The 11,190-nt window shown below is 43.5% G+C and overlaps 6 protein-coding genes across 8 annotated transcripts; 3 read left to right on the top strand and 3 right to left on the bottom strand.

The window, feature by feature from the left end:
• Positions 1–97: 97 nt before the first annotated feature.
• Positions 98–2,743, top strand: LOC125767053 (ubiquitin carboxyl-terminal hydrolase 46). The gene is made up of 5 exons (XM_049433298.1): positions 98–325; positions 480–560; positions 652–1,470; positions 1,550–1,693; positions 1,757–2,743. Exons 1-5 carry the CDS (start codon positions 323–325, stop codon positions 1,862–1,864), a joined length of 1,155 nt encoding a protein of 384 aa, XP_049289255.1. The 5' UTR covers positions 98–322; the 3' UTR covers positions 1,865–2,743.
• A 74-nt stretch (positions 2,744–2,817) lies between these two features.
• Positions 2,818–3,972, bottom strand: LOC125767096 (60S ribosomal protein L21). 2 transcript variants are annotated; one of them, XM_049433357.1, is made up of 3 exons: positions 3,885–3,972; positions 3,395–3,558; positions 2,818–3,332 (listed from the first exon to the last, which is right to left on the bottom strand). In XM_049433357.1, exons 2-3 carry the CDS (start codon positions 3,521–3,523, stop codon positions 2,973–2,975), a joined length of 489 nt encoding a protein of 162 aa, XP_049289314.1. In that variant the 5' UTR covers positions 3,524–3,558; positions 3,885–3,972; the 3' UTR covers positions 2,818–2,972. The 2 variants fall into 2 exon arrangements, with proteins under 2 accessions (XP_049289314.1, XP_049289313.1); XM_049433356.1 differs by having other exon boundaries at positions 3,395–3,563; positions 3,885–3,963.
• Positions 3,973–4,082: 110 nt separating this feature from the next.
• On the top strand, positions 4,083–5,301 carry LOC125767092 (probable RNA-binding protein 18). The gene is made up of 4 exons (XM_049433351.1): positions 4,083–4,351; positions 4,413–4,474; positions 4,570–4,687; positions 4,756–5,301. Exons 1-4 carry the CDS (start codon positions 4,337–4,339, stop codon positions 5,167–5,169), a joined length of 609 nt encoding a protein of 202 aa, XP_049289308.1. The 5' UTR covers positions 4,083–4,336; the 3' UTR covers positions 5,170–5,301.
• LOC125767095 (probable 28S ribosomal protein S25, mitochondrial) lies at positions 5,277–6,213 on the bottom strand. The gene is made up of 4 exons (XM_049433355.1): positions 5,939–6,213; positions 5,753–5,859; positions 5,587–5,674; positions 5,277–5,526 (listed from the first exon to the last, which is right to left on the bottom strand). The coding sequence occupies exons 1-4, from the start codon at positions 6,073–6,075 to the stop codon at positions 5,352–5,354; spliced, it is 507 nt and encodes a 168-aa protein (XP_049289312.1). The 5' UTR covers positions 6,076–6,213; the 3' UTR covers positions 5,277–5,351.
• Positions 6,214–6,308: 95 nt separating this feature from the next.
• On the top strand, positions 6,309–8,575 carry LOC125767008 (zinc finger protein 436-like). Of its 2 annotated transcripts, none has more exons than XM_049433212.1 (4): positions 6,309–7,818; positions 7,877–7,993; positions 8,066–8,102; positions 8,175–8,575. In XM_049433212.1, exons 1-4 carry the CDS (start codon positions 6,420–6,422, stop codon positions 8,428–8,430), a joined length of 1,809 nt encoding a protein of 602 aa, XP_049289169.1. In that variant the 5' UTR covers positions 6,309–6,419; the 3' UTR covers positions 8,431–8,575. The 2 variants fall into 2 exon arrangements, with proteins under 2 accessions (XP_049289169.1, XP_049289171.1); XM_049433214.1 differs by having other exon boundaries at positions 8,066–8,088; positions 8,175–8,322.
• Positions 8,576–8,640: 65 nt separating this feature from the next.
• On the bottom strand, positions 8,641–10,125 carry LOC125767043 (nuclear pore glycoprotein p62). Its single transcript, XM_049433285.1, has one exon. It carries the CDS (start codon positions 10,007–10,009, stop codon positions 8,744–8,746), a length of 1,266 nt encoding a protein of 421 aa, XP_049289242.1. The 5' UTR covers positions 10,010–10,125; the 3' UTR covers positions 8,641–8,743.
• Positions 10,126–11,190: the final 1,065 nt, after the last annotated feature.

Genomic DNA, 11,190 nt, shown 5'->3' with positions numbered 1-11,190 from the left:
CAAAATAAATGCAAAATCGACAAACGAACAAATTCCTTCCGTTATTTGTTACGTCACATAATAGTCTTGATTTTCATGAGGCCTGCTTAAGGCTTTAAGCAGAGGTTGTACCAGGGTCTTAACCAGGTGTTCACCGACCAATATTGTCAACAGGGTAGTACATCACTGTAGCAGCGCTAGAAATTTCTTTTGCAAACATTTTCGACTAAAAACTTTACTACAATCGGCCTGGACAAACAAATCTTTTCAACCGTGTTCACATTTTAAGTACCGAGCAACAACAAGAATAGGTTGTTTTAATGGTGCATCTTACTGGAAGAGAATGGTAAGCGTTGTAGGGCTTTTTTCGTCGACGGCTACGTCTAGTGTTGGTGCATCTTTCTGCATTGCCTTCGAATAGACTACGCTCCGAACCTGGAGCCCTTTCGTGTGTGTAATTGAAATGACCTTTCCTTCATGCATTTGCCACATTGTTTTAGGGTGCCAACATTTCCCAGCTGGAGCGCGACATCGGCTCAGATCAATTTCCACCGAACGAGCACTACTTCGGTCTGGTCAATGTAAGTATCGGTCTACTTCGTTGCAGATGAGATGTTTCGTTTACATTCCTTCACACTAAAACCTTCGAATGCTTATATTTCGTGCGTACAGTTCGGAAACACCTGCTATAGCAACTCTGTGCTACAGGCGCTCTACTTTTGCCGCCCATTCCGAGAAAAGGTACTAGAGTACAAGGCGAAAAATAGACGCACCAAGGAAACGCTACTGTCCTGCTTGGCCGACCTTTTCTACAGCATCGCAACACAGAAGAAGAAGGTGGGTTCGATTGCACCGAAAAAGTTTATCGCTCGACTGCGTAAGGAAAAGGAAGAGTTCGACAACTACATGCAGCAGGATGCACACGAGTTCCTTAACTTTCTCATCAATCACATCAACGAAATCATACTTGCTGAGCGTAACCAGGCAAAGGCAGGCAGCGGCGGAGGTGGAGCCGGTAGCACGGGTGGTAAAAGTACTGCTGGTGGTACTGCAAATGGCATAGCCAATGGGAATGGTGCCACCAACGGTACGGACGGACCTGGTAGCAACGGTAGCAACAGCACCGAACCGACGTGGGTGCACGAAATCTTTCAGGGAATATTAACGAGTGAGACACGCTGTCTGAACTGCGAGACGGTTAGCAGCAAGGACGAGAACTTTTTCGATCTGCAGGTGGACGTGGACCAGAACACCAGCATAACGCACTGCTTGCGTTGCTTCAGCAACACCGAAACGCTGTGTAGTGATAACAAATTCAAATGTGATAACTGTTGCAGCTATCAGGAGGCACAGAAACGGATGCGCGTTAAGAAGCTGCCCATGATACTGGCCCTGCACCTGAAACGGTTCAAGTACATGGAGCAATACAACCGGCACATCAAAGTTTCCCACCGTGTCGTGTTCCCGCTCGAGCTGAGGCTGTTTAATACGGTACTGAGGAAGCGATGAATGTGTTGCTGTTCACAGTCGACAACTAAAATACCGTTCATTCCGTTGTTTTTACTTGCAGTCCGACGATGCAGTCAATCCGGACCGGCTGTACGATCTCATGGCGGTGGTCATACACTGCGGTTCCGGTCCAAACCGTGGCCATTACATTAGCATTGTAAAAAGTCACGGTTTCTGGTTGTTGTTTGATGACGATATGGTTGATGTAGGTACACCAACGGTACCTTCTTGTTTTTCAATTCTAATAACCATTTGATGTATTTTGTAGAAAATTGAAGCTTCCACCATAGAAGACTTTTACGGGTTAACATCGGACATTCAAAAGTCATCGGAAACTGGTTACATTCTGTTCTATCAATCCCGGGATTGTGCGTAGGAAAACGTCATACACGAACTATTTAAATTAATGTCGACGTTGATGAACCGCAACAACAAGCGAACCGGAAGTGTTTATATAGGAACAAAAAGCTATACAGTACTGTTATGTTAGTGAATTTGGTTGAAATTATTTATTTATTTTCTAGCAGATGTGTAATATATATCATTATAAAGTGACTGCTGGTGATGATGTGTGTATACAGTGTAATGACGAAAGCCAGCACCGGTATGAGAGGGCGCTTGTACTAGGTATATACCCAGTTTTCTGTTTTGATCAATTGTAGGAATTTTTATGCGATTTTTTTATTGTTGGCGCTTCACGACATTTGGTTACAATCCAGTAGAAGAGATACGCTATTCGTTTGGTACTAGTAATGAGCGTAGTAATCAAAGGAACCATACAAGAAAGCATTGCAATGTTGTGGACATTGAAATTTTGCACTAGCGAACGATTTGTCTCATCAACAGGACCGTTTGCTATGATCGAAGCATTTCGCCGTCAGTACATGATTTAGAGCAAATAAGTTTAGTTAACACCATCGTAAGAAACTATGGCACAGTTTCATGGTTACTGCGGAGTTTGTGTTTGTTTGTTTTTTCATGGAAAGCACGGAACAGGGAAAAGATCGATTTGAAATCGAGCAAAAAATACACAACTAAATCAGCGTAGACTTTTTCTTAAGTAGGCACCGATAGAAAACAAACTACATGGAAGAAGAACAAACTTACTACAATGCGTGCGGAAAGTAAAGAGGGTTTGCTACGAAAATCTTGCACACGATGAAAAAAATCAACAGTTTCACACAAAGTGAGAATATTGCCAATAGTGATAGGAACACAACTTCTAATAAAAAACAATACCAAACTGTTCAGCAAAGTATTTGCGTTTTTCTTCCTTTTGGACTTTTCTCAAACAGAAAGGGAAACGAACGAAAGAGAAAGGAACTCGGATTAGATTTTCATCACGAACTGTATTATTGATGTACTTCATAAAAATTATCATTTACTGCTGGCTGTTATTTGTCACAGAACCACACCAGTACAACACGATATCCGTGACGGCACAATATACACCGGCAGCATTCACAAACCAACCTACACTTAGCTTAGGCCACGAATTCGTACGGAATCGGTGCCAGGAAGATGGGCGTAGGTGGGTTCTTGATGATCTGAGCCAAGCGCGGCTGTTTCGGCTTGCGCTTCAGCGACACCTTGAACTTGGGCAGCTTGTTCAGCTTTGCGGCCTTACGCTTCTCCTCGTTTTCCTTCACGCGACGAAGGAAATCTTCTCGGCAACGAGAGGGATTCACATGCTCGACGCGAATGTTGATACGCTTGGGCAGAATCTTGCCGCGTACGCGCTTGTTGACGATCACGCCAAGTGCGTGCTTCGAGACGTTGTAAACACGTCCCGTCTTTCCGTGGTACGCCTTGTATGGCATGCCCTTGTGCACGGCACCGTGTCCCTGGAGAACGAGAAAAAATCGTGATCAGTTCGACGTTGGATTTGCGTTAGACTATTACATACCTTAATGTCGACATAGTCCCCAGATTTGTAAACCTTCATGTACGTGGACAGCGGAATGGTACCATGCTTACGGAATCCTCGGGAGAACATGTCCCGAGTACCGCGGCGATAACCCTTGGAGTTCGTCATATTGACTGTTGGCTGGTTTTACGGTAGTGAAACGACTGCTCTGCAAAAAACAAAACATATAAAACAAAGCTATTAACATGTTCCGATACAAACAATGCCTTCCTCCCGCCTATTTACTCCATTCGTGGCAGGACGATGTGGAACCAACTCTACACATGAACACATTTGTTGTGAAGCGTTCGAGTCTGCACGAACCGCTACCAGCTGTGCCTCGTTTTCCGTCCAACAATATAACGGTATTTCATTATTCTTTGGTAGAGAATACATGTTCCTAAAGATCCACATCGTTCCGAACGAATAATAAGTGATACTTTACGTAGAATAAGCGAAAATTATCACCAAATTTCTAGTCGATACGTACTGTCAACTTCACGGATGCCGAAGAAAAGAGCTTTAGTTCGTGCTGTCAACGTGTGGTGGCACTACTGACATCCGGCTGTCAGCATTGTGCGGCAGGGTTGCATACGAAGCTATCAAATGCAACAGACAGCTGTCCGTGAATTTCATATGCATAGTTTGTTTGATATCTCCTTTTCAATAGAATTTATCTCTCTTTTGTGATGGAAATTGCATAATTTGAAAATACAAAATGTGTAGTTAACATCAACCATGTTTATTTGGAGAAAATGCATATTTACTTTTTTGCGAAATTCGTTTGCTACTTGAAGCTACACTGAAACTACAAAGTATAAACGCAAATGTAATTAAACAAGTTGACAGTTGCAAAACTTCTCCCGTACAGTAGCGAAGAAACATTAAAACAAATCCCAAGTGATAAACAAACAGAAGTTTGCTGTGTTTTTCTTCCTCAACATGGATCGTCTAGAAGTATGCATATCGCTTTTGTTTCCTTCTCCTGAAGTGTTCCTTACGATTGTTTCTCTTTCAGCCCACGTCGCAGGATGATCGTAGGCTGTGGCTTGGAAATTTGGACAGTCGAATCACCGAGTAAGTAAAGCTCCTTTTCACTACCTATGGTACACAACAGAACAAACTCCGGTTAACCGTTCACTTCATTTTCTTCTCCGATTTGCCACCAATCGGTATCAATTACTGAAAATCGTGCAAAAATACGGTAAAATTGAAAAGTTCGACATGCTGTTCCATCGGTCCGGACCGTTAGCGGGCTATCCGAGGGGTTACGCCTTCGTTACGTATGAGAACGTAAGTTGTTAAAGAAACCCAGTTAAGGGAATCAGGAAAATTTTGCACGGTTTGCCATGTAATTTTAGCATAAGGATTCGGAAGCCGCATTGCACCGTTTGGATGGCAAGCTGGTCGGTGAGAAAACGATTGTCGTCCGATGGGCTAAGCATGTCAACCGCGAGGAGGGTGATAGAACGAAACCAAAAATCGAGATACCCTGTCTGGCGGGTGGCTCCAAAGGTGGAACCAATGGCCCTTTAAGTCAGCAGACTAAGATTCAAGCACTGGAAGCGAAGCTAAAGATGTTGGAGAGCAGATCCGACGATCTGGTAATCAACAAGTCGTCTACCTCTGAACGGCCCATTATCGAACGCTATCAGTACAACATTAATCAACCCCAGCGGACAGATCCGAAGATGAAACGTTCGCATCATACGGCTGGCAGTGGACGGGGCGGAAGTCGAAACGCACCGTACAGAAATTCGCATCGTCACAAATAGTGGACAAACGGAACGGTAACTAACAATACTCATAGATTTTAAATACTAGCTTTAATACAAATTGACCGAACTTACAACGGAAAATGTGTTGCGAAAAACCATGAAAATAAACTATGAAACTAAACAGATTTATTTCTCTTGTTATCAAACGCTTATTTTCCCGTTGCGAGAAGATGAGAGCATTATTCCTTCATTTGATATTTAAATTTTCCTCGCATATGCTTCGGTACTGGTACCACCCCCGGACACGGCAATTGTCCCGGGATTTCGCAGATACAATGCTTCATGCAGCCTATGCCAAAGTTTGCTGGATTATCCTGTTTTTCGGCGAGCTTCGCTTCTGCTTTCAACGTTGCCCTAGGAGAGTATACAAATTTTAGCAAATAGAACCACAGCCGCTCATCTTCCTCTACTTACTCTGATTTACCCACAACGGTGGACAGGTGCTGCAGAATTTCTTGCCTGTTTTTGCTATCAATATCGATCAACATTTGTTTGCCATTTTCTGAAAGAAAAATAAAGTTAGTTGCGTCGGCATACGATGCACTGGGGTCTATTTTATATCCTAGCTTGAATAACATACCAAAATAACAGCGAATGAAGGGAGATGGGGTCATGTTTTTGAAAGTTACCACTTGCACCTTCGGGTTCTTGTACTGTATCTGAGGTATGTTCCAAAACACAAAATCCCTGCGAAGTGCATAAAAAATAATTATAAGCATGCGATAAGAGTATACAATGTTATAAGCATACGATGTACGATTCTTACCTAGCACCTTCGTGGTGTTCGCCGTACGTGTTGTAGTTCACACTAAATATTTTCACCTTATCCTTGAGCATCAGCTGGCCGGCATTTAGATATTGCAACGTTCTCCGTATAGGAGCTTTTCCTTTCATGAAAGGCATTTTTCAGGAATGGCCACTGGTTTACTTGTACCGATTAGCGAAATGGATAAGAGATTTACTGGAACTAAACAGAAGAGAACACTTGTATAAACAATTTAATTTTCACTTTGCGTAAGATTGTGTCTTTAGTGCGGTATTTGCTTTGATAAAAAAACTCGGAAATGCCCTGACAGTGGATGTCATTTGTTATTTATAAATTTCCATCGAAACTGCAATCGAATACATATGAACCTTGGCTGTAATGTCAAAAGGGAGCAACAGAATGTCAAAACAGTAAAACGTAAACAACGCGAATTATTGTTGATTTTATCTCGAATTAATCGAAATCCAACACAGTAAATGCGATGGAAAGCGTAAATACGGAAGATCAGAGTTTGACCATACAGCTAACATACTGTCGCATTTGTGCGGTACTCAGCACTGACGAGCATGGCATCTATGAAAACGTTTACAAGGGCGGAACGCTAAGCATGCATACGATGTTAGAAAAGTTAGTTCCCTCGGTGTTCAATGCAGAGCAAGTGACGGTAGATGAATTGATGGGCTTTCCGAAAAAAGTCTGCAGAGGATGTAAAGCCAAAGTGCTGGAAGCGTATACCCTGTACGAGATGAGCATTAAGAGCGGTGGTCTGCTGAGAAAAAGTTTATCTAGCAACAAAAACACAACCTTTATTGTCAATGTAACGGGTGGTTCTACAGAACCATCGGTTATTCCGGTTAAAATCTGGAGAAAATCTCAGGAAAATATCGTTGTGGCTGCATCGGAACAAATTGTACCAAAAGATGCATACTGCGGAGAACAAACTAAAGACGAGATGGAGGAACCCTACGCAATGCTCGTCGATGACCACGTAAACCCATCGGAAATCGAAGATCAACCATCGTACTCTGGCGAGGAGAACGGCACAATATGCTCTTCTAAAGTAAATAACGTAGTTAATGAACTAAAGCAACCGAGACAACGTGGGGCTGTAAAAAGGAAAACAAAAGCAGAAAAACGAACAGAATTCGAAAATCAACCATCATACACTGGTGAGGAAAACGATGCATTATCCTCTTCTAGGGTAAATGGCGAAATTTATAAGGTAGAACAATCAAGAAAGCGTGTGGCAACTAAAAGGCAGACAAGAGCCGGAAATCGAAAGGAAGTCGAAGATCAACCATTATCCTCTGGTGAAGAAAACAGTACAATATCTTTGGGTAAAGTAAATGGCGAAACATGTAAGTCAACAACTCGGGCAAGAAAAAGTGTGACTGCAAAAAGGCAAACGAAAGCAAACAGCAAAAATGTGTCACAGAACGAAGAGAACATATCGAATGATTCTCCCGAAGAATCTGCCGAACCGAAACCGAAAGTACATCAGTTTCGCTGTTTGCTATGCAACGAATCGCCGTATCGTTTGCCGAACGAACTTACAGAGCACTTGAAAACGGTCCACTCGGATCAAATACATTGTTGCACACAGTGTCCGAAGGTGTTCATGACCAAAGCGGCCTTTGAACATCACCAGTACTGTCACGCTACTGGCCGATCGCATTTCTGTGTGTTTTGTGACAAAGGGTTTCAAACGGAGCAGCTGCTTAGGAATCACATGAAGACCCACACGCAAGGGACAGGGTTTCTGTGTTCGCAGTGCGGAAAGGAGTTTAGCGATCGAAGCAATCTTCGGCAACACGAGTACCGTCACACTGGCCACAAACCGTGGCAATGCAACTTGTGTCCCAGTCGATTCAGTACGAAAGGTAAATTTTAAATGAAAATTATCACCAAAACGTTTGTCTGTAATGTTGTGCTTTTCAGGTTATCTCACTGTGCACCTGCTAACGCATTCGAAAAATAGAGCATACAGTTGCGACACGTGTGGATCTCAATTTATTAGGCATTATTCGCTCATAAAGCATCAGGTTATTCACACAGGTATGGAGGCTTATAACTTCATGTGAACTAATTTGCTTTATAACCCATACAATATGCTGCTTTTGCTTTTAGGAGTGCGTCACTATGAATGCGAGGTATGCAAAATGAGGTAAGAATCAACGGTAGTAACGTAGAATTTTTGCAAAACTATCGGTAGCTTTTTTTGTTGCTATATTTGTAGATTCGCTTCAGCGCACCATGTTAAAATTCATATGCGTACACATACGGGCGAAAAACCCTACAAATGCGGCTACTGTGATCGAGCCTTTGCGCAGAAAAACGATATGCTGAAGCATACGAAAACTCATGGGAAACCATATCCTTGTGATCGGTGTGATGAAACCTTTCCAGTGATAGCGGACTTACGGATACATTTGAAAGCACATGATAAGGAAGGAAAGTCTAGCAGTGGAATCAGTAGTGTCGCGAATGATTAGGTATAGCAACTACGCACATAATGGTGATCTGCTTTCTCATTACGGATCATAACGATCGTTGAATAACAATCATTTTTATTCCTTTGCCTGGCACCGTACACACCTTACCGTATGGAATTGGCAAATAAATATCAAAAACTAGCAACAGCTATTTCTCATTATTGTTTACATCACCCGTTCTATTTCAGTGAACAGAACCGTACGTAATAATCCGTTCAGAATGCAGTTTATTTTATGTTTCAATATTGAAAATTTGTAATAAAAACCTATTTAATACACCGCCTGTGAGATGAAGCGTATCGCTAACCACCCCTCACTGATCGTAGTACGTTAAGCGAAAGGAACGCTCGTTATCTTTTCGCAATGTTTCGTGCATTTTGTTAATTTCCTCCAGCCGATTTGTTATACCCGTGGTGGACGATTCGATCCACTGCAGAGAGTTCATGTGGGCGTTGAGAATTTTGCCAATCTGCACGAGCGGATCATTCGGATCGGTGTACTTGTTTGCATCGTTCAGGTGCTCAATCACCTCCTTCAGGTCCTCGTACATTTGCTTCAGCTGCGAGTCAAGTGTTTCCGCCATCGAGTACGTTTGACCACGCTCGAGATCAATTTTACCGATGCGCGATAGTTCCTGCTCGAGCGGTACGATACACTCCTCCAGCTCGGTGTGCTGCGCTGTGATGAATTCTAGCTCTTGCTCCATCGCGTTCTGTTCCGCCTTCACTTTCATGACCGCCTCGTTAAGGGCAACAATCTTTTCACCGTTCGCGAGCAGCATGTTGTCCCAGGCGTTTACCTGCGTGGCTTGGTTGGTGAACAGCTTTTCTTGCTCCTCTAGCTCGAGTGTCCATTTGTTGATGAACTCTTCCAGCTGAAAGAATTTAAGCTGCTGATTACCGGCGACGGTAGCCGACTGCGTTGTTTGTGTGTTGGTCGTCAGGCTAGCGGCCAATCCGCCACTCGCTCCGGTGGTGGTTGCTGCTGTATTCGTCGTAGCAGCTGATGTAGTCGTAGCCGTGGTAGTGGCACCCAGGGATAATCCCGTGTTTTGTTCCGCTGGTTTAGACAGTCCGAATCCACCTAGCGTTAATGGAGCTAATGCTGTGGTTGTTGCTGTTGGGGTTGGTGTGGCAAGAGATCCACCAAGTGGGTTGATACCAGTAGCTGGATTGCTAGTTGGCATAGCGTTGACTGGTGCGAGTGATGTCGCTGTTGTTGATAATCCTGCACCTAGCTGTGGCGTTCCTCCCAGTGAACCGAATGTAGGTAAGGCTGCCGTTGTCCCCGCTGGTTGAGGTCCCGTTGCAGCAGATAAAGCCGGAGCGGCTGTACCAGTACCGCCAAGTGATGCTCCAAACGAAAGCGTTCCTAATCCACCAGCCGTTGGGGCTGTGGTGGTTGCTGCCGTAGGATTTAGCGATAGAGTTGGTGCTGGTACGGAACCGCCCGTTGCACCGAAAGTTGGTGCTGCACCAAAGGAAAATCCGCCCGCAGCGGTACTGGTAGCTGGAGCACCGAGTGAAAAACCACCCGTCGACGCGGTTGTAGTGGTCGGTGTTCCAAAAGAGAAATTCATCGCAATATTTGAGTCGTTTTTATTCGGAAAATCACAAAAAGTTTATACTACGCCACCGGTAACAGGACGGTAAACACGCGCGGTAATGAGAAATGTCAGTTTGTTGTTTCGAGTAGCTTGTCAAGCGCGCGAAAAGCAAACTGCTCGAAACGGCTAAGGTTTATATAGGTCCGGAAAAATTCACAATGGCTGAAATTCAAACAAACAAAATCATAAACAATTTTACTTTGTTTGTGGCTGTGTGTTGAAAAATCGTTGCAAGTTCACCTTTTGATTATCTACGGCAGCGCGCTGTGAACAGCCAAACAAACCAGACAAACACGACACTGTTCGAAAGGTGCTCTGCCAATTGTCGTGTAGAACTGTCACTCCATCGACAATTTCAATGCCTAGTACTGTTGCTAAGTTCGTTTAGTTCCAATTTCGGTGGGTTTATGTATGCTAAAAATCTGAAAATCTCTGTTCCACAATAACTATTAACAAAGCAATCCAGCACACAAGCCGCTTCGGTGCTATTTGACAAGGTATAGAGAGTTTAAAGGTGTGACACAGACATGCAAGACAAAATCAAACTGTTTTGTTCTATGTTGTGTTTGTCTGGTTTGTTCTATGCAGGTTGACAGAGCACCTCCATACGATTGCTTGGGTTTGTTCTTGTGGTTTTGTCTGGTTTGTCTTGTTCGAGAAGTGACAGCGCGCTGCCTACGTCAACATATGGAACGTTTCATGTTTTAACTCAAATCGCATTTTCTACCTAATTCACATAATAAATTCTATTCCGATACAAACTTTGTAAAAGATCATGCGTCTCCTTCAGGTGAACGCGTGCTCAAATTACAGTCTACTTTTTCGAGAACGTTATTTTTGAACATCTGCAAAACTTTAAGCAGCTTAAACTGCGTGTATTTAACACATTTTGATTGATTCAAGACCAAGCGCTGCGTGTATTCATGTTCCCGTTTCGATCGCACCCTTTTGTCATACTCTTGCACACGTCTAATTTACGAGTCGTTTCAACTCTACCCCCGAATGTCTCGTTCTTGCGTACGCGCACGAAATTCTGACACACTCGAGACACAATAGAAATGGCGCTCTCGCGTTGGAAGCATTTACAGGCGAGGGGCACCATGTCCAGCTCCGGTGTAGATGATGAATGCTGGGAGCACAATGTACAATTGACA

The sequence above is a fragment of the Anopheles funestus genome, chromosome 3RL, assembly GCF_943734845.2.
Source record: "Anopheles funestus chromosome 3RL, idAnoFuneDA-416_04, whole genome shotgun sequence".
Lineage (NCBI taxonomy): Eukaryota > Metazoa > Arthropoda > Insecta > Diptera > Culicidae > Anopheles > Anopheles funestus.
Note: the sequence above shows the minus strand (reverse complement) of the source record. Positions and strands in the feature narration are given on the sequence as shown.

Excerpts from the sequence above, each read along its gene's own strand:
- LOC125767043 (XM_049433285.1), bottom strand. The coding sequence starts at position 10,009 with ATGAATTTCTCTTTTGGAACACCGACCACTACAACCGCGTCGACGGGT.
- LOC125767053 (XM_049433298.1), top strand. Across the intron at positions 561-651 it reads ACTACTTCGGTCTGGTCAAT|TTCGGAAACACCTGCTATAG; the intron begins GTAAGTATCGGT and ends TCGTGCGTACAG. Across the intron at positions 1,694-1,756 it reads TTGATGACGATATGGTTGAT|AAAATTGAAGCTTCCACCAT; the intron begins GTAGGTACACCA and ends TGTATTTTGTAG.
- LOC125767096 (XM_049433357.1), bottom strand. The coding sequence starts at position 3,523 with ATGACGAACTCCAAGGGTTATCGCCGCGGTACTCGGGACATGTTCTCC. Across the intron at positions 3,333-3,394 it reads GGGACTATGTCGACATTAAG|GGACACGGTGCCGTGCACAA; the intron begins GTATGTAATAGT and ends CTCGTTCTCCAG.
- LOC125767092 (XM_049433351.1), top strand. Across the intron at positions 4,475-4,569 it reads GACAGTCGAATCACCGAGTA|TCAATTACTGAAAATCGTGC; the intron begins AGTAAAGCTCCT and ends CACCAATCGGTA. Across the intron at positions 4,688-4,755 it reads CCTTCGTTACGTATGAGAAC|CATAAGGATTCGGAAGCCGC; the intron begins GTAAGTTGTTAA and ends ATGTAATTTTAG.
- LOC125767095 (XM_049433355.1), bottom strand. The coding sequence starts at position 6,075 with ATGCCTTTCATGAAAGGAAAAGCTCCTATACGGAGAACGTTGCAATAT. Across the intron at positions 5,860-5,938 it reads GAACACCACGAAGGTGCTAG|GGATTTTGTGTTTTGGAACA; the intron begins GTAAGAATCGTA and ends TGCACTTCGCAG. Across the intron at positions 5,527-5,586 it reads ACCGTTGTGGGTAAATCAGA|GGCAACGTTGAAAGCAGAAG; the intron begins GTAAGTAGAGGA and ends ATACTCTCCTAG.
- LOC125767008 (XM_049433212.1), top strand. The coding sequence starts at position 6,420 with ATGGAAAGCGTAAATACGGAAGATCAGAGTTTGACCATACAGCTAACA. Across the intron at positions 7,819-7,876 it reads CAGTCGATTCAGTACGAAAG|GTTATCTCACTGTGCACCTG; the intron begins GTAAATTTTAAA and ends TGTGCTTTTCAG. Across the intron at positions 7,994-8,065 it reads GCATCAGGTTATTCACACAG|GAGTGCGTCACTATGAATGC; the intron begins GTATGGAGGCTT and ends TTTTGCTTTTAG.